At 41.7% G+C, this 24,963-nt stretch overlaps 1 protein-coding gene and 1 long non-coding RNA gene across 3 annotated transcripts in view; one reads left to right on the top strand and one right to left on the bottom strand.

Moving 5' to 3' along the window:
• csmd2 (CUB and Sushi multiple domains 2) overlaps positions 1-24,963 on the top strand; it is a 192,593-nt gene that overhangs the window by 145,095 nt on the left and 22,535 nt on the right. The window contains 13 exon segments of the mRNA XM_035529205.1: positions 1,438-1,626; positions 4,754-4,931; positions 5,866-6,011; positions 6,120-6,200; positions 8,118-8,231; positions 16,663-16,851; positions 18,775-18,921; positions 20,919-21,107; positions 22,228-22,413; positions 23,301-23,495; positions 23,808-23,981; positions 24,079-24,252; positions 24,346-24,519. Of these exon segments, the coding sequence (XP_035385098.1) occupies positions 1,438-1,626; positions 4,754-4,931; positions 5,866-6,011; positions 6,120-6,200; positions 8,118-8,231; positions 16,663-16,851; positions 18,775-18,921; positions 20,919-21,107; positions 22,228-22,413; positions 23,301-23,495; positions 23,808-23,981; positions 24,079-24,252; positions 24,346-24,519 (2,136 nt within the window).
• On the bottom strand, positions 227-12,772 carry LOC118241864. Of its 2 annotated transcripts, none has more exons than XR_004776382.1 (6): positions 12,658-12,772; positions 11,500-11,526; positions 10,894-10,966; positions 1,263-1,324; positions 856-1,020; positions 227-602 (listed from the first exon to the last, which is right to left on the bottom strand). It is a non-coding gene; the product is annotated as an uncharacterized LOC118241864 (long non-coding RNA). The 2 variants fall into 2 exon arrangements; XR_004776383.1 differs by having other exon boundaries at positions 856-1,017.

Genomic DNA, 24,963 nt, shown 5'->3' with positions numbered 1-24,963 from the left:
TTAGCATCTGGAAATTTTAGTGGGTGGTTCAGTTATTTTTTCAACTTGGAGGAGGAATCAGCCTCTGGCTTGTTGTATAACATTTCTGACAGGTGTTTTAAGGAAAGTGATGGATGAAATACAAATGGAAAGCTAGAGAGGATACTACAAATGAGAAATTTACTAGTCAGATACTACAGATAAATTTTCACCCCTTAAAAATGAACAGTGACAACTTTGAGAGCAATCAGAGATAGCTTCTGCTTTATTTAGAAAGTCTTGCCAAAACAAAGGAACTATATTTCTCTTTCTGCAGACTGTTGAAATGTGAAATGCTCAAGTAGAGTAAGTATATAAAAATGAAGTCTTGCAGTTCCCATCTAGAGTAGTTATGCTGTTGTAGGTGGGCTTATTTCTCCTAACTGGGCCCACAGTCACTCCAGGGCTTATGCTTAAAGTTGTTTGTGGCAGAGGGGACATGGTCAGGCATCATCTTGGGAGTGAAGAGACCGGGTGAACAGTGGGTAATTACGCTGGTTGTGCCTGTGTATGGGACACAGCACTCTACTTATACACCAACTTTTCTGTCAGTAGGCACTGGAATGTGTGAGTGAGTCGATGAGCTGAAAAGCAACAGGTGAAAAGCAAGTGGAACAAAGGATGCTGAAAGCAAATGAGAATTTCAACCTGATTTGGGACCACTTCTTTCCTTATTTTGTTTCACATATTGAAGAGAAAATAGAGCTCTGTGAATTGTTTCTAAATCCTTACTCTTTTCTTCATTGGCCAATCTAAAGTTGGGACCACAGTGGTGATAAAACCAAGGAGTCAGGATGTGTGTACATCCCCATTCAGAGACGTTTTCATGACCCTTACCAGCCTGCGACACATACAACAACAGCAGCAACTCCTTCACTTTGAAGCTCTCAGGAAGGAGCAAGCGCAGGAACGACACACTCTCTGGAGGCTGCTGACGTCTGCCAGCACTTCAGCTGTGGGACTCTGTGCGTCGACACTCTCGCTCAATGGTTCCGGTCCCTACTGACAGAAGGGTTGGCGTATAAGTAGGATATCGTTAACTACACACAAGCGCAACCAATTTTAATTACCTGCTTGATCACCAAGGCTGTCTCTCCGCCCCACATACAATGTTCGGCCACGCCCCCACTGACATACTGTTCATTACCAGTGCTACTTAAATATGACAGTGAAAGTCACTCCATATGAAAACTTGGGGCTGAACTGAACTTCTGGAGGGTATTAAACTTCCTGTTCTTTCTTACCATTCAGTTTATCAAAAACAGCCATCTGTTCTCTCTGGTTCCAGGCCTCATATCGATTGGAGCTGCAATCACAAAAACATTATTACAGGCACCAGTCCAATCTTACACTCTAACAAGCTGTGTTTTTGATGAGCTTCTGAGATTGTTTTTGTGTTTGCCTGTCTGTGTCTCCCAGCCTATGAGCTCCAAGAATGCCCAGACCCTGAACCTTTTCGTCATGGTGTGGTGGTAGGGGCTGGGTACAACGTGGGCCAGTCCATCTCATTTGAGTGCTATCCAGGGTACCAGCTCATGGGGCAGTCTATTCTGACCTGCCAACATGGCACAACACGCAACTGGGATCACCCTTTTCCTCGCTGTGAAGGTATAACCCAATAATTCCTTTAGACCTATAATCAATCACCTTGAGTATTGCATTAAAAAATTTACAATATAATTATGGGTTTTATTTGTTAGAATTCAACCCAGTGCTGAATAGCTGAAAATGTTACAAATCATGTATTAGATGTGAGAGGATTTTTAGTAAGGGAAGCAGATGAAAAAGGAAAGATGAAGAACAGTTATTTCTTGTATTCTTTTGCTCTGTGACTGAACCCCAAGCCCTGTGTATGGAGACCTATGTGCAAGACAGACTATGCAGATATATTCCCTCCAACCACCTCCATGAACCTCAACGGCCTCCTCTTACACTTAGGGCATCACATAAGCACTATTCTCTGAAAAGCCTGACAGTAAGGTAGAGGAAGAGAAATGGTTCCTCATTCATATGCATCATCCTTGGCCTAAATTCTTCTGCTCATTTTCTATTCCTTCAATGCACTGAGTAAAATAAATAGCTTGTCATTAGATGTAAATACTGTGGATTGGGAATAGCCGTGGAGGGGGAGAGGTGTTTGGGGGTGCGCTCATCACCTCGCCACCATTTACAGGGCTGGGATTTGGAGCACCGTTGTGTTAGAATAACCAGAGAGAATTGCACAAACAATGCAGCCCACAAACACTTGGCTGTGCTATAAAATGTTATGTTTGGCATAAAATTTGGTGGCATGTACTGATCACTTTAACCGCCCTCATGCGTTTCCATGGTAGGCTGATTTAAGTGCAGTGTGGAATGAGGGAGCAGTGGCTGTAGAGACATGCTCACTTGCTCTTCTGAGGACTCTGGCAGGACATGCCTCCAACTAGAGGAAAACCAAGGCAACTTCAGTCTGCCCTTACCCTTATGAGGTGGCATATAAGCCACCAGAATGCCTTGAGAGGTTTGCAGATTCTCAGGTCTCATTCATAAACCACCTAAATATTAAAATTCAAAGAAATTCTGCCCACTTCTGAAGTTTTCTGGTGCATGTAAAACAAGACCTAAAGGGACTCCACAATTATTAAGAAATCAGTATTTTGTCAACTTTTTTTTGGGAGGGTGAGGGCATGGGGGTGGGAAGATATTTGACAGCATGATGGTGGTGCTTGACCTCAGGGCATGTTAAAATAACCCACTGTTTAGACAGCTACAGGGAGGATTTCAAAAGTTTATGCCCTGGCCTTGCTCAAGAAATACTCAGGCCATGATCTGCCTCAAGTTTAGATGGGTGGTGGAAACTTTGCCTTGGGCAGTGTGACCTCTCCCAGTAGCAACCCCATGTTGTCATGCCAAAATTATGCTCCATTTTGGTTATTCATTATTTTGTTTTATTTATTCACCAGGCAATTCCCAAAGATGGTCTCACATTTTAAAAACCCTCCCATTGTTTTTGCACATGTAAATGTAAGTATGTATGTGTCATGCAGAAAAACACAAGCAGATGAGATGCCAACACAGGATGCAAACCCACAGAAATGATAATTAAAATGACAGCAATGATGTGCCCTTTTCCCTGTGTTCTGAGTCATATAAGAGACCAGAGTTTGAGTTTCGGTTGGATGTTAATCTTCTGGTTAGCTGAACTTCAAAATTGACATTAAAAGAGTGCTTACAAGACCTTTTACTGATGGAATATTGCTCTTTTGTCATCATCTGGAGCAAGTTTGGGAATTGAAGCAACTAAGATGGGCTTTCTAAAGACCTTTTACAGTGTGGGTAATTCTTTCACTGGTAAATGACATTTCTGGTGTGCCCAAATGAAACTGGGAAGGCGAAATATGGTCCCCAGCACATCCCACCACAGATATAGCCACTCTTTCACAGGCCAGACTAAGGTGGAAATATTTTGGTTCAGAAAAATCATGATCAACTGTTTCAGTTTGATCATTACTTTGGCTCCAGTGTTTCGCCTTGGTCTTTGTGCAGAACCATCCTGAAAGGGCTTAGAGAGCACCTGGGACGTGAGTGACATTTCTGATGGCTCCCCAACTCTCTCCCTCCCTCTGCTTCTCTCTCTATTGCCCTCTCTCTGAAAGGGAGTGGCAGAGGCCTGTGCTCTGTGTGTGCTCTTGTGCCCATAGATTTCCTCTCCTATGAGTTACCCATGTAATCGATGTTCATCACCATGGTTGCACCTGTCCACCCTGTACACCCTCTCTACCTTTGCCTCTACCTTTGCCTCTTTCTCCACCTGCCTTACTTTCTTCCTCCTGTGACTCAGCGGCCAAAGTCAACAAGTTGCCTTGCACCATTGCACTCGGCACTGTCCTCTGGTTGCCCAACCCCCACCTCTGACTTTCTGACGATCAATAGCATCACTGCACATTTCTGCTCGCTAGCGTGGTGTACTTTTAATCAATGTACTGATCAATACTTCATTTAGGAGGTGAAGTGAGGGAAGAGAGCACATTGCATTAGGGATTAACAGAAAAATGAGGAGGAAGGAAAGCGTACAGAAGGAGGTCATGGAGGCGAGGTTGCCATTGAGGGAGAGGAGCTGGAGAGAGACTGTGGATGGGGGAATGTAGTATAGGCTGGGAACAAGAGAGATGAATGCCCTATGTGCCTGTTATTTTAGGTCTGTCTTTAATGTGCATGCTAAATCACAGATTATTTGCCCACAACTCTGGCACAACTGTGATCTGATGCCATGTGAAGAGGATTCAATTTCAGAACATTTGGCCAGAGATGCTGGAAATGGTTCCAGAATCCAGAGTGGCTCCTGCTAGAGTGGAGGTGGAAGTAGAGTGAGGAGCAGAGATGGGCAGAAGGAGTGCTCTAGTGGGAGGACTTCAGTTGCCTTCTCTTACCCACCGGGTTTGCCTGTAAATCGGGTATCTGTGTCACTCCACCCAGTCTTGGTCCATCCTATGTGCACCCCATATTCCCTTTCCCCTCTTGCTGGATAAGGTTGTGTCCTTATCTTGCTGGAACATACCAACCCTGACCTCACTTGCTAACAGGCTTTCTTACTTAATCTCAGGCCTTGGTGAATCACATTAAGGAAAGAGCGACTGGGAGAAGTTGTTGGGTTTTTTTTTTTTCCTTTCTCTGACTCCCTGAGAATCTGATTTTATGGAATCCTTATTTATGCCCTGTTATTTATTTATTTCATTTTATTCTTTCCTCACAGTGCCCTGTGGTGGGAATATTACATCAGACAATGGAACCATTTTCTCTCCTGGTTATCCGGAGGACTACCCCAGCCCTGTGGACTGCACGTGGCTGATCACAGTGGCCCCTGGCCTGGGTGTGCGCCTCAACTTCACCCTGCTACAGGTTCATGGGCCCCATGACTTTATCACTGTCTGGTACGTTGGCTGACTGGGTCTATAAAACTGACAAATGCCATTTCTTTCTCCCCATCTCTTTCTCTCTCTCTCTCTCTCTCTCTCTCTCTCTCTCTCTCTCTCTCTCTCTCTCTCTCTCTCTCTCTCTCTCTGTTACAGGCTAATAACAGTGTCTAATCTTACCTGTGTTAAATTTATTGGTTGCTGTGTTGAGTTAATCAGCAACAGTTCGCTGTTAATTTTTTTCATCCAGACAGGTCCTGCAAGAAGCTTTCTTAGGTTACGACATCAAATCAAAGCCTTCAGTCTACATGCATACCAGCCTCCCAACCTAAATGCATTTAACCCTTTCATCTCACTGGGACAACAGCAGTTGCTGGTGGCATATGTATACATGGGGAAGCCCTGACTGGAGTTGATGTGACTGAGCTACCACACACTTTATCAAAGTACATTAGGCACTGATTGCACCTCTGCGAACTACCTTTCTCAGTCACTTTTAGGCAGAGCTGAGGTCCAACGTGACTAAACGAGCCTTTCGCAGTGGTGACAGGGCTTGCTGCAGCAGCCAGAAAAAGCTCTGTCTGGCAGCTCGGCAGTGGTCCAGCCAGCCGTCACTCGCTCAGCCCAGGAAGCTCTTTTGTGAATGTGCAGGACAGGGTGTAATCTCTGGTGTGCGCTTAGACACACGCTGGCAGATGGTTTCTAAGCAGAATGGCTGGCTTTCGTTGAAATTGGGATCAAGAAGCTGCCAAATTGCCTTTGCCATGTTGTCGGGTGCGGTAGGATGGGAGGGACCAGGACTGAATGCATCCATCTCAGCCATGACCTCATCTGCAGAAATTCTGCATTCTAACTCCATTTACAAAATTGCATTTTGCAAAGGAAAGCTGGATCCCATCTCTTTTTTTCCTTCTTTGTTTTTTTTTTTTTTGTTTGTTTTTTTTGCAAACAGGGATGGGCCACAGGAGACTGCGCGTAAGCTAGGTGTGTTCACAGAAGGGGAGCCTAATGACCCGCCCAATAGCACCTCTAATCAGATCCTCATACGCTTCCGTAGCAGCTCAGAAAAGGGTGGGCTCTTCAAGATCAACTACCAAGGTATTTCCACTTCCTGCCTGATTCATAATAAAGCCATGTATGATTGCTTTAATTCAGTCTACATGATTGCTTTATTCATATTCATGTCGGCTTTTTCTGTGACTGCAGCATACAGACTCCTCTTCTGCTTACCCCCTCCCATCATCCCCAACGCTGAAATTCTGATGGCCAGCAAGGAGTTTAAAATAGGTATGTGCGAATAAGCCACAGCACTCTCTCATATAAACATGCACACACATACATCTTCATTGTCCAGGGTCGCAGGCTTGGGAGTGCATGTTGTATGGGTACGGTGGTCTGTGCCAATGTAAGTGGAACATTTTGAACAGAGATGCAGGCAGCCAGCTCATTTTCAGGCTTGAAAACCTCTCATTAATAATGTTCCCAGAATAGCAGAAGCCACCATACACACAGATGCATACACACACACACACACACACACACACACACACACACACACACACACATGCACACATACATAAACAGACAGATCTCCCTCAGCACTAACACATTCCCACCTCCAGAACTCACTTTAAAGAGAGAAAGCAGCTTCACCTCCAGGACAACAAATCCCACACGGCTCTGTCGAAATGCTGACTCATTGCCAGAGCTGCCTTTTCTGTGGAGCCTTGGATAGTTTAACAACCGAATTGGTTCATACAGAATTCACAGAAGCAGCTATAATTGTGTGGTATAACAGCATGATTGTCCTGCATTTTTTGTTTGTTTTTGTTTTTGTTTTTTGTTTTTTCTTTGCTTTGCTTTTTGTTTCTCTATTTTGGTAGTGCTGTTAGTCAGTAAAGGTTCTCATTGTAGATATCTTTTTGACATATTTTACAGTTCATAGAAAAAAATTGTTTTGCATTTGTCCACTCTTCCCCATAATAACATGTCCTTGTTCATATCATTGTTTATGTCCATATACATCACTGTAGAAAAACCTTCAGAGAATTCTGCAGATGATTAGCCCCTGCTATGACTTTGAAATCTGAGACTTCTGTCACTGCTTTCCTGGCTCTGAGAGAGAGAGTAACAGTGCTCTAAACTGATATAAGTGACTTGTATGGGCCAGTCCTGGAACACAATGTCTAATCACGGCTCCGTCGAGGTTTAAACAGCATCTATCTCTGGCACTAACCCACACTGATTTACTGCTGTTTTGATCATTGATTATGCGCCACATTAGCTTAATTCACTGCTTCACCAAAGGCTGTTGTCTTTGTAGTAAACACATACGCACTCATGCGCAGACATAGTGTCTGGGAGTAATTAAGGATTCTCTGTAAGATACTCTGTTTACTACTCCTGAGTTAAAGCTTATATTATAAATATACTGGCTAACTCCAACAAAATGGTCCCATACTTGCATGTCTGAATGTAATGAGATATAATTAGTTTAAGCATTGCTTAGAGTAGTGTGATTGTACTTGAGTGTGATTTCCCTCTTTGCTTTGTCACTATAATTAAATGTGTGGCAAACAGAACTTCTTTTGAGGTGTGTTTTCAGGTAGAAATTGACATGCTGTAAGGGTGAAAGTGTAAAAGTTTTTCCTTAATTATGCCATAATGCAGTCTGAGCACATTGACCAGATTGGGGACCATACCCAGAGCGGGTAGGGGTAGCTCAGTGGTTAAGATACTTGCTTGTAATTGGAAGGTTGCTGGTTCAAGCCCCACCTCTACCATTCTTCCACTGTTGGGCCCCTGAGCAACAGTTGTACTCAGTCATAATTGTGAGTTGCTTTGGATAAAAGTGTCAGCTAAATACCATAACTGTAAATTGTCTCTTACTTTGTCTTTTGCCCCTGACCCTATTGTCTTCCTGTCAGTTCATACTGTCAACAGTGATGCCCTTTTTTAAGCCTTAAACCAGACAGCAGAAAGTGCTAAAGACTGCTCCTGTTGATATGTGTACTTAAGAAAGATTCTGATCCATTTTTTGGGAGTTGGTGCCTTCCATAATCCCCTAATCCCTCATAAAGTTTGGCCTGTGCCAGACCTGGGTTAAAAACAGTATTCATAAATCAATGCCAAATTTCAGCTCACTTGTCGAACGCTACCCTTCCTCTCTCTCCCTTCCTTTTCTTTTACTGCTCCTCTCCGTAGGTGATATAGTGCGCTATAGGTGCTTGCCAGGATACCATCTGAGTGGCAACAGCATCTTAACCTGCCACCTGGGCACACACCTCGAGTTTGAGGGACCTCCTCCTTCATGTGATGGTAAGCCTTATGTCATATTATTGTACCTTGGTGTCTTTTAGCAATTTAACAAGCATGACAAGTTTTTTCTAATTTCTTCTTGTTTTGTTTTGTTTTTTAGTTTAAAACAAGGGTCTCATGTTGCATTTGCTTGTTGATGCAAAGGGGTAGGAGGGTTGGAGTCTTTGGGATATTGTTGCTGATAGTGGAGGAAGAGAGGCATAGGAGAGTTGCTGGCTAAGCCAGTTGCTGGATGTCCCTTCATTTTCCGATTTTATTTGGCATTTACCATAGACTCCCTCCTCGTAAGCTCACTATCTCTCCTGCCTACCCAGGCAGTGGAGCACTATTCTCAGTGCTGGCCATGACTCAGTACATGGAGAGAGAGCTGAATAATGTACTCACTCTGACACTGTCTGTCAAATGCTAATTTAAAGTGCTTTTGAATAGCAGTTAATGCAGCTCAGTAAAACTCTTGGTTAACAGAACTTAAATAAATTTTTCATATCCACATATATTTGTGTTTAACCTCACATGTTTCCTCAAGTTCGGTATTTAGATGTCAGTGTTTTCTTACTTACTTAGTCAGCTGTCAACTGCTTCCAGTAGCAGTTAAATCCATACATTTAGGAAAATGGACAGCACACCGAATTATCTTAAATTATTCATAAGAAATAGTCCATCATGGCTAATATATAGCCGTGATAATAAATAATTTAAACTAATTAACAATATATCACTATGAAGTATATTTTTCTAAATGTATAAATTACTTTATGTGATTCAGCATCTTGTTATTCCTGAGAGATAGAATCTAGAGTTATGTTTCCTCACAGATATCTTAAAGCCATCCAATCCAAGTACCAGTTTCTTCCTACTAGGTCTACTTCTTAATGTAAATTGTCTTATAGTATATTGAACATGTAGTAAACTGTACATTTTAGTATAGTGTCTAAGTACTTTGTACTTTAAGTTCCTTGTCCAAAAGAAAGCTATACCTTACTCACAAACATAATGTGACAAATAATGTTCCTCCTCCTGTGTTTGTCCTCACTTAGCATGTGAGTAAATGGTGACTGGGCTTTCTGTTTATTGGCAGTGAATCATGGGAAGGAGTGCAGCTGTTTTTTAGACATAGAGGAAAACCTGCAAAAGAGGCACAGGCTAATAAATGCAACTAATTATAGACAGAAAGCTAATGTTCCTAGGATGTGCATGTTTCAAGGAGAACAAGAAGAGGGAGGGAGAGCAGGGTAGAAAGAAAAAGGAAGAAAAGTCTGTTTCACTCTCCTGTAGTGTGTTAAGGGGCCAAACATGCACCTCCTCACCCTTCACGGCAGAGTGCTAGCTCAGAACTGCTGTAATTCATCTTAGCATTAATTAGGTGTCGGCAGCTAATCGCTCCAGCTATATGAAAAGGTCTTTATATTGAGGGCCAACATAGCCAGCTGACACCCGCTCCATTTGGTTGGGGTGCTGCCTGGCTGTCAGTCACATTAAATAGGCCAGTATCATCCAATAGCAGGCACAGTGAGAGGCAGAGAGAAAGAAAAGAAGAGATGTAGGGATATAGCAAGTAAGGATGTTAAGACATCTTCATGTGACTAACTTTGCCATATAAAGATGAGCTATAATTGAAGAAGGAGAGTGATGAATAAGCGAAAGGAAGCTCTTATGTTTCAAGGTTGGTTGTTTGGGTTAGTCTTTTTATTGGGGAGGAAAGGAATCCCAAGGAAGGTGTGTTGAAATATATGTTGGACATTCTATAATTTTTAAAAGAAATAATAACAAAGACACACAAAGAAAATACACTGAAAAGAAATAGGGTCAGTGAAAGAATGATTTGTCACTCTAATAAGGTCTGCGTCACATTTGTTAGAGAAGGGGAATGAGCAAAAAGGACATGTGGAGAAAGGGAGTAAGAGAGAAGAAAGAGGGAGTGAGAGGGAGAAAGAGGGAGTGAGTGAGGAGAAAGAGTGAGAAAGGAGAAAGTTAGTGAGAGAGGAAAAGGAGGGAGTGAGAGAGAGAGAAAGAGGGCACTTGGGGGAGGAAGATCTCACCTCATTGAAATGCAAGGGATATCCAGGCTGCAGCTGCACCCCGTATCAAACCACTGCCCCTGTCTCTCTCCCTATCTGTCTTTGTGTCTCTCTGTTTCTCTCTCTGTATCCCCCCAACATATACACTCTCTGCCCTTTCTCATGTGCATCCAGTGTCATATCCCATCCCTTTCTTGAACACAGTGTACCAGCGCACTCTCTCCCAGTTCCATGCTTTTTCATCTTCCTCCAGGCCATCCATCCTTTCATTATGCTATCTCCTCTTGACAGAAAGCACCCACTTTCTTTGACACACAGTATAGACACAGAGATTTGGCTGCTCTCATGCTTGTCTCGTCTAAACAAACCTTGTGCATCTTCCTTATTGTTGGAAGACTCCAAATGAGAAGTGATGGTGAGTTTACCCAAGATGCATGTTAGCTCTGCTATAAGGATGTGCTATACAGCAGTGTATATAGAAGTGTGAGCACTGCAGTCACAGTGAGCCCATGCAAATCTCCCCAGGCCTCCACACCCACGGGGTCGTGCTCTACTAAGCAGTGAGGCTGTGCCACCCAACACCCTGGCAAGGCAACTAAGGAGCTCAGCATAAGAAAAAAAAAAGTGGAAAAGTTCAAACTTACCAAGTTGATCTGTAGGTTTTTTTTTTTCAGTAAAAAAGTGCATTTATGGAAATGGAGACTTGAGCCTGGAACTCTGAAACACAAATGGAAACTTTAAATGGTTGCAGAGAGAGCTCTTCACAGAGTAGATGGAAAAGAAGTACAGAACAGCCTTAACGTAGCTACTGCATCCCAGGAATAGGACTACTTCAACTTCTTGCACACTATGATCGATCACCTTTTTTTTCTCAAGCAACCTGTCTCTGAATTATCTGCCATTATGAAAATACTTCCTAACATTGACACATATAGATAGTCAGATATTGTGAGCAGATGTAGAAGTTGTATGATGGATTTATTGCATGTCACCACTTTAGTGAACAACATTGATTTGAAACATTGAGTAATACAAAAAAAAACAATAAATGTGTGATAATTATGTACAAACTATGCTTAAAAGGGTAGCTATTCCTAATACTGTAGTGAAAGTCTACAGGATGCTTTGACGTTTTTGTTTCCACATACAAAGGTTAGTGTAATTCTGAGCTTGGCAATTACATCCACTGCTTCAGAGCTTTGTATTCTGAATGAACTATGTGTAATTTTTGGTGAGCCGATATACAGTACCTGGATCATGTGTGCCGCCCCCTTGGTCTTCCAGATGGTCATATTGAAAATATTGAACACACAAGACCATTCAGTTTTTTTTACCTTTGCAGCTAGGAAAAACATCTTGCACTTTTGGATTAATGATGTAATTTCATCAAAGAAATCATGGCACAATCTTATGGAATGCATCCCCAATAAATACATTTCATGTACACTTCACTCACAGTGAATGCCTACTGTAACCCCTACTTAGGGCATATTGGACTGATGCTGTCATACTCCTCTTCTTGTTTTCCTAAATCAGCCTAGCCTGTCTCTGATTTTTATAGCAAAACATGTTTTATTACAGTTTTGCTATTCATTTTCATGCTCCTTTTTTAATGTTTCCTTTTTCCATCATGGAGGGTGGTGAGGGCTTGGGATGGTGATAAAGCCCAATGTTATTATTTAGTTTGTTTGTTTTTTCTCTTTTTTATTAACTAACTATTTTGTCATGTCATATCTGAGCTGTTATGTTGTGTTCTTATGAAAATACAACAAAAAAATATTTAAAAAGAAAACAAAACAAAGGTTACAGGTAAATATTTCAGTAATGTTTGTAACAGAATTACAAGAGTTAAAAGAATGACTGGCATCAATATTTTTCATGGTATATTTTGTTTTGATAGCGAGCAGTTTTGTTTTTTTGTTTTTTCAGTATTGGCCACCACCACTGTGTTATAGCCAGTTTTTATTATTATTATTATTATTATTATTATTATTATTATTATTATTATTATTGGAAATGGTTAAGGTATAACTTATGGTATGCAGTTTATGTAGTGTTTATTATATAAAGTATTATCTAAAGATAATGATATACACTACTGATACTGTGTGTATCGCTATGTGTGTGATAATGAAGACAGTGCCCTCTCTGAGTTAGCAGAAGCACTGGCATTAATAATGGAGGTTTGCATCAGTACAGTGCTCTTGAGGACATATCAGAAGTAATAGGAATTTTGATTTTTGAATTAAAGAATAGAATCAAAGTGTCCAGAGTACCAGGGCTTTCACAAAAATGCTGACAACTCCTGGAGAAAGAAAATATCAGCATGTCCTCTCATTCACATCTTTCTCTCTCTTTCTCTCTCTCACACACACACACACACACACACACACTTTCTTCTCACTCACCTTTAGTGCCTCTCTCTGCTGGTCTCCACAGCTCTCCAGGATATCCTCTCATGTGAACTTCTTTCAACCTCTCTCACTTTCTCTGACAACTTCTCTCTCTGTCTCTCTCTGTCACTCTCACACACACACACCAACAACCTCTATCTTCTCTCTTTCTCAGTCTCTCTCACTCAAATTCTTTCTCTTTCTCACACACACACACACACACACACACACACACACACACACACACACACACACACAACCTCTCTTTCAGTCTCTCACTCTCTCTTTCAGAAACTCTCACTCTCTTTCACACGCACACGTCTTTCTCACACACATACATTTGCACAGGGAACAATGACTCCTCTTCTGAACACATGAAGCTAGACCGTGGAGGGGTCCCTCCTCTATTTTTACTCTGTTCCTCATTCCTTGGAAATCCTGCTCTTCCTTTTTTTATTAGGTGCCAAATGTTATTAGAGAATGTGGGATCCTCTCACATCTCCACTTTATCACCTCAAACATTACCCTAATTACTGAAATACCAACATGTTGAAGGCATGTCTGTTCACTTTAAATGATCTCTGTGCATATAAGCATGTGTGTGCACATGTTCCTGTGTGTTGCTTGTAGCTAGAAAATTGATTCTGTTACCTTGTTTCAAGCAACACAAAAATGACTACATATCAGTATGTTTTCAGGATCACTATATCATTGCATTTCATGCAGAAATGTGATGTCCTCATCTGTTCACCATTGTGAAGCTGTCATAGTGCACATACTATATGTGTAGAAATATACTGTAGAAAAAGGGATGGAGATTCTGACAAGTGTGGGGGCAAAGCTTTGACTGAATACAGTGGTCTTTAAGCACTCTCCCTATATACATAAGCCCCTTTGCCCTGATCCCCCTCTATTTCAGCTCACATGGCCTGTATACTGGTGTGTATGTTAATGAACTGTATGGTGTAGTGATAATGATTGCTCAGAGTCAGATGTTTCTATTTGGAGGTGGGTTAAGCAGTTCTTAGATCATTTCTAGCTGCAGTTAATAAGACAGCCTTTTTGACAGGCCTCCTCTCCTTTTGTCACATTTGGTCCCTAAAACTGGTGTTTGCATTTAGCCAATGTCAGTCCATTTGAAAGTGGCTTAGAGGATGAGGACAAACTGAAAGCACTAATCCCACCTTAGAGTTTGACTGAAGGCACTGGGCAGAAGGGCAACTTCTGCAACGTTGTCTGAGCATCCATGCTCCAGATCTCTTTAGCAATGCTGAGTGGCTAAACTGAGCTGATCATCCAATATAGGCTGCACTCACGGCGCATTAGTAACTGCTATTTTATGACTTGAAAGCAAAAGTATTAATGTGTTGACGTTGACTTTGTTCTAATGTGAACATTAGAGATATGATGACTTCCATGATGAAAAGCAGCAGATAATATTTGCAGGAAGCCCTCTTGCAGTTAGCTATTTAAGATGCTTGCAGCTTGTCTTATATGTCATAATGTACACACTGTTTTTTGTTTTTTCAGTATTGGCCACCACCACTGTGTTATAGCCAGTTTTTATTATTATTATTATTATTATTATTATTATTATTATTATTATTATTGGAAAAGGTTAAGGTATAACTTATGGTATGCAGTTTATGTAGTGTTTATTATATAAAGTATTATCTAAAGATAATGATATACACTACTGATACTGTGTGTATCGCTATGTGTGTGATAATGAAGACAGTGCCCTCTCTGAGTTAGCAGAAGCACAGGCATTAATAACATGCTTGCAGCTTGTCTTATATGTCATGATGTACACACTGAAAAGAAAACCACCTGTATCATGCATTATATGCTGTGCATCAATGGTACTGTATGTGTAAGCACACCATTAGCTTATAAAATACAAAGAACACACACGCACTGTATATGTCAGAAGTATGGCTATGGTGGATTGCATGGATGTGTCACAATAAAACATTGTTTACCTGCACATATTATTCTTCATGTAGTGATGATAGGCTAGTGTGAGCATTCATATGCAGCTGCCATTATGTTTGTCACCAGTGAATACGCATTTTATATTTCCCAGGAGCAATGCAGTGGTTTGTTGGCTCCTGTATTTTACCGTCATAAAGGAGAAGTGTCATAGCAAATCAGTGCGGTACAGCCTGGGTTTGATATTTGCTTAGCACACAAACACGCAAAGGCTGTGCAGAGGAAAGCTTAATAATATACTCCTTTATGACTGTGTAATTTGTTCACAGCTACATTTCATAACTGAATTGATGTCACAATTATAGCTTTTAAAATTTGCTACCGCAGCCTGTACTTGCTTTGCTCAGTGTTTTTAAAAGGCATTCATCCAGGTGAATGTTTCTGCGCATATGCTGATGGCCAGTGCTTTGAGCATGTGGACTAGTGCTCTTCTCCACTCACAGGGTGCCGTCCAGCAGCAAACGAGGAATGACTAACAGACGTGCGCAAGTGATCGAGAGAAACCTGGGGGGGGGGGGGGGGGGGGGGGGGTCTGACCCTTTGCCAGGCTCATGCATGGGCTACAGACATATACCGCAGTGACTGGCAGAAGCTCGCCAGACAGATGCAGAAAGCACACTTGAGGCTTGGCCATCAGGGACACAACATTGAATAGGCACAATAAATACACAGGTTTACAGCGTGATTTTTAATCAGCATCTTATTCTCAGACTTCCTATCCTAAGACTAAGACTCAGAATGCAAAGAATGTTGATTATTGAGGACAGCGGACACAAATCACCATGTGGCAACTTGATTTTAATGAACTTGCATTGTTTATTTTTTTATTATTTACTCATGTTTAAGTTTAAACTATGAGGCAAATTACTAAAAACAAAACAATTCATAGTATGTCATTTACAGGGACTTATCTGGGAAGTTCACTTTCTCTTTTCTCTGCTAAACATCTATACTACTATTTCTCTGATTGCTGGAGTAACATTTTAAGGGAATTTGAAAGCAAGATAGATGATACTTCTCCTAACCTTTTCCAAACACACCATAATTGCATGTTCATGTTAATGTAACATAAGCCCATTCACACCAGCTGAGCATGATGGCCTTAGCCGATTTATTTGGAAAGTAAAGAAATAGAAAAGCCATACTTCACTTCTAAAATGCAAGTGTCATGAATACTTAATGTTAACAATTTTTCTGTCCTTCTTCTGCTGTTTCAGTTGTGTAGCTAGACTTTAGACTCTCATTCGTGACTCTTTGGCATGTTAGGTTAAATAAGAAGCATGGAAGAGGTTGGGCCTTATCCTTTCATGCTGTCATTTGTATTTGGATTCTTGCTGTATATGCAGACAGCCTTCAGCTATGGGCTTCAAAGAGCAGTGCAGAATGGTGAGCCAAGGCCCTGTGTAAAGCCTGGTAATTCAAAGACAACATGTGGGGGAAATGTCAGGGCCTCACAAACATATTCAGCATGAGGTTTGGCACCTTTTCCTGGCTGTTCACTCTAGCCAGGGCTACTATGTGATATCCACGGCTGATATTATACTTCTTGGTTTTTTAACACATGCCTACACAAAGACACACACACTTAGACACAAATGCTTGTACACACACAAACACTTTTCACTAGAGAATTTCCTGAGGTAAAATGTCAACGCTTTGTTTGTGGTCCTGTTTCTTGGGTTGGAGAGACAGTGGCACTGGAGCTTGAGTGCTTCTGACCCCACATTACTTTGTGGCTTGCTTACTTGCTTTTTTCCACATAGCATCTAGAAAGAACAAATCTCAGAAATGAGTATGGATCCTACAGGTCAACTTCGCTTGCTAGTAGTCCTCAAGTTTTCAACTATATTCAGTGAAGACCTTTGCTAATTGGCTTACAGACCAGCTTCAATGGACGCCAGCCTGTCCCAGCTGATCCTGGCCATCTGGATATCAGCACTGCTGTTATGTCTCTATATCTCTGCTTTCCTTGCAGCAGACTTTGCCTCCCATTATAATAACTAAACCAAATCTCTCTTATCCTGCCAGTGACCTGTCCCATGAATGAGGTGCTAACTGCGTCTACAGACGTGATTCTAAGCCAGTCTCCGGGCAGCGGCTTCCCTCACTTTGAGTCCTGCTCCTGGGTGGTGAAGGTGGATCCAGGCTATAACATCTCATTCACTATTGAGCACTTCCAGACCAGCAGGCAGTTTGATGAGCTGGAAATCTTTGATGGTGAGTGTCTTAGTGTGTTTTACTGTACCGGTTTTACAGTACCGGTTTTACTAGTAACAGGCTGTTTATTTGTGTGTGTGTGTGTGTGTGTGTGTGTGTGTGTGTGTGTGTGTGTGTGTGTGTGTGTGTGTGTGTGTGTGTGTTGCCATACCATCAGAATTTGTCAAAGGCAGGACATGGTAAATTGAAGACAGAACCAGAGCTGTATAAGAATTTACAGTGGTCAAGGAAAGCACTCTTATACATCTTTGATGCAAGATAGGCAGTTGTAGAAAAATGGGCAGGCAAAATGCATGAATTTCCATAGTTCACATAGTGACAGGCAAACTTGAAAAGCCAAATTGCTTCAGTCTGTCAGAACTATGCGAGGGCAGATAACGGGTCATGGGCTGTGCAGGGGATCAACAGGCTCCCATTTGGGCTGAGATTAGAAACTGGATTACAGGCCTGACAGGTCAGCGCACATACATGCAGGATCACCACTTTTTAGATACCAATAAAACAAGAGACGTTCACAACATTGTAGAGACAGTTTCAGGCAGAGGTAGACAAAATCAGTATGATTCAATCTTTGTCAATATCTTACTTTTAATGGAGGCACAGATCATTCATTTAATTAGTGGACTGAGCAAATTTGAACTGCATCAGTTATCTTATTGTAGTATTGCATATAGTAATATCATCCTGTTGTAAGCAGTTTAAAGTATCTAAAGTATAATAACAAAGAACATGTACAGGTGCCAAAAATGTCTGGACTAATTGACTGTAAAAGGGTAACTGATGAGCTATAACTGTAGAGTAGGAAAACAAGTGTATATGCAAGTATATATGGACACAACATATAGTTGAATATAAAAGATTTATCAGCTATTTAGGTACAGTGATAGTTATGTAATATGCATATGTAATACACAAACATATTTTGTCTGTTTTTGCTTAGCATACAAACACAAAGACAACACCTTCTTAAAGAGTAGTGAATGTGCTATGTGCTATGGTTTGAAACATTGACAGATATCATTACAAAAACTGAATAGTTCTTGGATTGAATGGTCAATCATTGAAAAGTAACTGTGATCAAAGTGCTGTTACATGTGTGATTTACATCCCTGCCTGTTTACCATGTACTTCACAGATGTATTTGTATTCTAGCCACACTGAGCATGTGTGCTGTTTAAGACTTGACAGGGCATGAATGAGCTATTGGCCGTATTTCATACAGAACAGAAAGTCAAAGAAGGGCGAAAGAAAGTGATGCTTGCTGACTGGCTGTGTGGGAACTGTGCTTTCTTTTATGGCTGACAAAGCACCTTGGCTAGCGTGCGTGCATGTCATTTGGACACAGGCTGAGCTGCTTCTTAAGGTGCCTGGCGTGCTTGTACTGATTACGGCATTTCATCTTCCATTGAGGTGGAGAAAAGGCTACTTCCATAGGCTGCCAAGTGAAACCTCCCACAGAGACCTGCTTCCTGTGTTCAGTCCATCCTAAACCCTAGCTTTCTCTCTCTCACACACACACACATACACACACACTCGATAGCCTTCATTGTGAAGAAGGCTTGTCAGTGTGTTAGGTGTATAAGGACATGGGCCACATTGGCCATATTTGGACTGTTGTAAATGTATTGGAAAGGTAGGTTTCCTGTTAGTGTAACAGTGTTTGCTGGTGGCTTTGCATGTCTTATGTCTAATGCACCAGTATAAAGCTTCTTATGTTTGTTACTGTCAGAAACAGGAGTTGTGACAAGGTGTTATAAACTTGGAGAAAAATAATCTATAAATAATCTATAAAGAGCCTATGCACAGAACAAATTCATTTACTACTGTTGATTCAAATGTTCATATCACACTGTATACTGAAAGGTTAGGCTTGCATCAAAAACATGACTGCTGTGCGCTGTAATCAAGCCCATCCTTTGGCAGGTCCATCCAGACAGAGTCCTCTTCTCATCACGCTAAGCGGGAACTACTCCTCCCCTCTCAGCATTACCAGCTCCTCCAACAAAGTCTATCTGCACTGGTCCTTCGACCACACCTCTAGCCACAAGGGCTTCCGAATCCGCTACTCAGGTGAGCACAAGCATGATGGTGATCTCAGCTAACGTATACTCACATCCATGATCCCGCGGACTCGCGATCTCTTCTGGTGACACTTGGTGTAGTTCTGTGTGAGTTATTGTTGTGTAAATATTTTAAAAGTTTCCATATGCTCATTATCATCAGCATTTCTGAAGGCTGATTAATCATTCCCTGCTCTCGCACAGTAGGCTTCATTCCCTCCCACAGCCTGCATCCTTAGTTTTCTGCTCCTTTTCCATGCTTGATGGAGTTCTGATAGCCAGATCAGTGACAGTGGGAGTTAGTAGCAGCAGCACACAGATTCTCATACTCAATATGGACCCCCTCACCCTGTCCCACCAACCTCCACCCTCCTTCTGCAGCAGTACCTTGGTGGGAGGAAAACAGATGGCAGGACAGATTCAAACTGTTCTACTGTTTTCTTTATCAATCCATCTTTTATCTCCACAGGCTGGCTCTCCATCACCAATTGTGTGCAAGTTGCTACTCTTTCTCACTCTCCCTCTCTCTCTATCTCACTCTTCCTATCTCTCTTTCTGTCTCTTTCTCTCCCTCTGCTTCCCCTTTGTCATTTTTTTCTTGTACCTTTCTTTTTTCCCCACTCACTCTTGTGCATTAATATACTCCATGTCGTGAGTGACTGCAGGGGATTGGTGTGGGAGGCTTTTTTTTCTCTCTGTGAAGATGGGGCAGGGGAAGGGAAGGCAGAGACTGATAGCCCAACAAGTTATGCTAGCACAATGAGAGAAAGACATAATGGTGACATAGGGATTTTGATTTTAACAAAAGCCCCACCTCGGCAATTAGCTTTTTGCCAGGTGGAGAATAAAGCTTTTCTGAATGTACAGCAGATGGAGAGGGTGAAAGTCGAGTCCCTGTTAAGCCTTCCTTTTCACCAAGCTGTAGTCAGCCCGTAGCCGGTGCTGCTCCCAGCTGCCTCTCTAGGGCCAACATCAGCTCTTTCACACAAGAGGGCCATGTGGAGGCCTTTGCCAATCCGCTGTCCTCTCAACCATTTTACTATTGCATGGAGACATTTACTTAATGCTGTACCCCAGATAGGAGTTGTAAATTCCTAGATTTGTCCCCAAGCCAAGATCCCACCCATTGCGGCTAATGGATGAGTGGCTCAATTGAGGTATCCACATTTACCATCTTAATGGTACAATTTGTTGGAGAGGCCCACCACTCATAAGATCTGAAATGAAGCCCATTTCATTGCCATAACTCCCCACCACCACCTGAATCCCCCCCCTCTCAGTGATCTAGCCTTATCTGATCATCTGCAGTGTGCCAGAGCTCTTCAGTCCAAAAAGAAACAGACATAGCTGCAGGTTGTGTTTGCCCTGAATTAGCATTTTTATGGAGATCTAATGTGGCCATAGCGATTAAGTGTAATGGATGGGAGGCATTTCTTTTCTGCCCCACTTCCTGTCTTATCTCCCAGTCCCTTTACTTACATCATCCCAGCCAATATTGTTTTACACCTTTACCCCCTTGGTGTGATCTGGCCACATGATTACTCACAAAGTTCCTGCCTCAGCCAACTCTGAAGGGACATTTTTTTTACTAGAGTTATCTGAAAGTCCCATCCTGGACATGCTGGCATTTTTTTTTTTTTAACTGTCAACTTGTTGCAATGTTGAATTATGTATATTATTCTTGAGCAGACAAATATCCAAATATCCAGCAAGTGTACATAAACAGATTCAGGGTGTGTTATAAATCAGTCACTTTTACAGCCTTTTGTGAGCATGCACATTTTACAGTACATCTCTAATCAATTCCTGCTCTGCTGTGTACCATGGTTCTTCTTAATAGATGGTTTTATCCACCATTGCATTAATATGCACTTTTGACTGTGAACAAAGCAAGGGACTGGAAGCAATAAAAGATACACTGAAGAAACAGATTTGCAGCAGACAGCACAGACTGTTATTTTATTTTGATGTGTGTGTATATGTGATGTGTGTGTGTGTGTGTTACAGCGGCATATTGTAGTCCCCCTAACCCTCCAGTGAATGGCTCAGTGCACAGCCAGACAGGCACAAAGCTGGGAAGTACCTTACGCTTCAGCTGTGACCAAGGATTCCGTATGATTGGTCAGAGCAGTGCCACCTGCACTCGCTCCCCGCAGGGCATCCACCAGTGGAATGCTCCAGTACCCCTGTGCCAAGGTGGGTTAAAAGCACTCATCCAGAACCCTTAAGTGTATGTTCCAAAGCCATTTCCTGTCTTTTTCCCCTGTCCATCACCATGTCCTCCATTTTCAGTCTGCCATCAATATCACGATATTGTTTTGCACCAAGACTAATGTGGCAGCTTCTGTATTCCATCAGTGTCGGGGCAGTGGTTATGTCTGGTCAATTGCCCATCGCAATAAACAGGCTAACCAGTGGCTTTAGTGCACACATTTTTGTTAATGTGTTGTCCAAGGAGAGAAACACTTAGCACAGAGACAGTAAGCTATTTCCCCATAATGATTTGCCATTTTCAGATCAGCCATTTTCTAGCCTCCCATGCACTGTTCCTCACTGAGTAACAAGGCTTTTGTCTGAACGTGAGGCAGGTTTTAATTTAACTGGGCAGGTGTGAGGTACTGTAGGCTGTGAGCCTCAAAGGACTACCTCCATTATGTTAGAGTACATTGAGAGCTGCTTTAAATACTAGCAGTCATTGGATGAACACGTTAAAATTAACAGTCCCAAGGTGACGATACAATCAGCATAAGATCAGTGGAGCTGTTTGTATTTGAGTTTGTTTGTGTGTGTTTACGTCTCTGTGCAAGATTATTTTTAAGGCATGATCAAAAGATGTTTCTCTTGAGAGAGCAGTAATTTAGAACCTTTGCACATAGTATGTAATTTAGAAGCTTCACACATAACCCCACACATCCTGAATGTGTATAGCTTCTGGAAGAGCTGCATTGCTGGTATTCAGAGAGATTCATCTCGCTCCCCTTTACATCACATACTGGAGGCAGCAGGTGGTGAGGCTCTATGCACAGGAGTAATCTTGTTTCTGTATTAAAAATGTAGATGCCACAGTTAGCCTGCTGGTTTGTCCAGTTTGTGTGAGGATATGTATGTTCTCAGTGTGTTTGCAAGTAAACATGCAGCAGAATGTGTTTATTTCAATGCATTCTGTTTTGTTTTGAAGGAATCTCAACCATTTGAAGTGATTTAGCATTTGGTCCCTAGTTGGTCTAGTAGATCTAAAATCTAATCTAATATCCTTTAAGTGACACTTCAGTTTGCTACAGCTGACTCTCTCTCCCCTTCTCCCTTTCTCTCTCAGTGGTGTCATGTGGGATGCCCTTGGCCCCAGTGAATGGCAGTGTGGCTGGTCAGGATTTCACTGTTGGCTTGAGGGTTTCATTCAGATGTAACCCAGGATTTCGACTGGCCAACACATTGCCAGTGTCAACCGTTTGTCAGGAGTCAGGGAGATGGAGCGCAATGGAAACTCCACCCCGTTGTATACGTAAGTTCAAGACCAAAATGCCTCTCACCTTGAAGTAAACTGATGAAATGTCTGCAAACCATATAAAGGATCATTTCCAAAAGGTCAGTAAATCTCATATAGAAGTTCTAGCAATGGTTTGCAATGGTCGATCCTCGATAAGCCTTCAGAGAAGCAATATTAAAAAGTGGATGGAAAGATTATCAACATATCTCATAAACAAAGTAAAATACAAAACCTCAACCTATTACTATAGCTTACTTTACATTTTTGGATGCTACAAGTTAAATTTTATATGTCTATATGCCCCTTCTGGTGATATTTTGAAGGGTTTGGAATATAGGTCTGTTAGCAAAATGGTATGAAATCTGGTCAATTAAATTAATATTTTTCAGAATGTGGGGCTGTTCCTAAAGCATTCTGGTCCTTTTCAGCATTTTGAAGAAGGGGCTACAGGATTATTAGTTAAACTGCTGATATACATGCCTCTTGAGCCAGCTAACTGTGAGTGACTAGACATCATTCAAGAAGATTTGTGGCATACCTGATTGAAAAGCCTTTTCAAGGCTACCCTTCAATGAAAATAGCACAGAGGTCAGCCAAGTCCATCTATAAATCTTGAGCAAATAGGAAAATGTTATGTACATAGTTTCTGTAAAATGAGCTATGAGAGGTATACCTGGCTGACAACTAGCCTGCAGCACACTGAGGACTGATGAGTTGTATTTTTTAATCCAAAACATTTCATCACGTATAATTATTTTATTATTTATTTTATTTTTTTTTGGGGGGGGGGGGGGTGCAGGGAACAGAAGAGGTACCACAGCTTTATGGTCTGCAAACCAGTGAGTGGCAGCCATTTAATCTATGGTTAGATAATTTGACTCTGAAATGTTTTGGTTCACCAGCTGTCACATGCCCTGACATCAGCCACTCTGCAGTGGAACATGGAAGATGGAGGCTTATTTATGGTATGCAGAATCATTATGAGTCCATGATGATGCTCACCTGTGACCCCGGGTACTTCTACAAAGGTCAAAGGGTTATCCGCTGCCAGGCCAACAGCACTTGGGATTACCCTGAGCCCAGACCTGCCTGTGAAAGTAAGAGCTTTTTTTTTTTTTCTCTCAACTTAGAACTAATCACCCATAAAACCTGCCAAGTATTGTGTCAAAGGTTTTGTAAGCATTAGGAAATTATTCATTATCAAAAAACAATTTCTGCTGTAAAATAAAATATTTTCATCTTATCCTTCAGATAGTTTTTCCTACACTGTTTTGTTAGTTTGTATCTCTGAAAAGTGACTGCAGATGAAAAACCTGCATTAATCATGGAAACAGCTAGAAGTAGCTTGCTAAAGCTCATGTGTCCTTGCATGGGGTGATGGTGTGTGTGTGTTCTTCTTCCTCATGTAGTTATTTCTTGTGGGGACCTTGGAATGCCTCCCAATGGAAACAAAATTGGAACCCTGACTGTGTACGGAGCCACAGCAATTTTCTCCTGTAACACTGGCTACACTCTGGTTGGCTCCAGAGTGAGAGAATGTATGTCCAATGGCTTGTGGAGTGGGTCTGAGGTCCAGTGTCTTGGTAAATCAACCACACTTCTTCATTTTCAGAATATGTTATGTTGTCATTTGATAGGTTTTATGCCTCAAATTCATCCTTTGTGTGTGTTTCTCCTTAGCTGGGCACTGTGGCACTCCTGACCCTATAGTAAATGGACAGATTATTGGTGAGAACTATAACTACAGGGGCAGTGTGGTTTACCAGTGTAATCCTGGATTCAGACTCATTGGTGTGTCTGTGCGCATATGTGAGCAAGACCATCGCTGGTCTGGAAAGACCCCTGTCTGTGTCTGTAAGTATTGGTTACTTGTAATATATGGCAGGTCTTAATACATGTCCTACCACACTGTTGATAATACATAAATTTTATTATGTTATTTTGTAGCTATCACATGTGGACATCCAGGCAACCCTGCCAATGGTGTAACCCAGGGATCACAGTTCAACCTCAATGATGTTGTACGCTTTGCCTGCAATACTGGATATGTCCTGCAGGGGGCTACCAAGTCTCATTGCCAATCTAATGGCCAGTGGAGCAATGTGCTGCCCAGATGTAAAAGTAAGCCCTATAATGTTGTTAATGGTTGTGTTTGAGTGTGTGTGTGCGTGTGTGTGTGTGTAACTATGTCCATTAAGCCAAGGAACCTAAACTCGGTTGTCCAGCTCAGCATGATGGTGAGGAAGAATACTTGCTGTGAGATAAAATTAAATACCAAATCTAGGAGAAACCAAAGTGAATAAAGTAAAGGAAATTTACGGTAATTAAAAATCCTTGTCACGGTGATCTCAGATGTGCGTGTGTGTATGAAGTGTTTATGTGACTTCATTTCAGTATTGTCATGGTAAAGATATGCCCCTCAGTGGTTAGAGATAATGCTTTGGAAGATTAAATGAACTTAGTACTTAAGTATTCTCTAAATGACTGGCATACACTTGTCTGTGTTGGAAATAACCACCCTGCAAAATCTGCACCTTTCTTATGCTTTCCTTTCTTACAGCTGCT

The sequence above is a fragment of the Electrophorus electricus genome, chromosome 8 (genome assembly GCF_013358815.1).
Source record: "Electrophorus electricus isolate fEleEle1 chromosome 8, fEleEle1.pri, whole genome shotgun sequence".
NCBI classification, from domain to species: domain Eukaryota; kingdom Metazoa; phylum Chordata; class Actinopteri; order Gymnotiformes; family Gymnotidae; genus Electrophorus; species Electrophorus electricus.
This window is presented reverse-complemented; position numbering and strand designations above follow the sequence as displayed.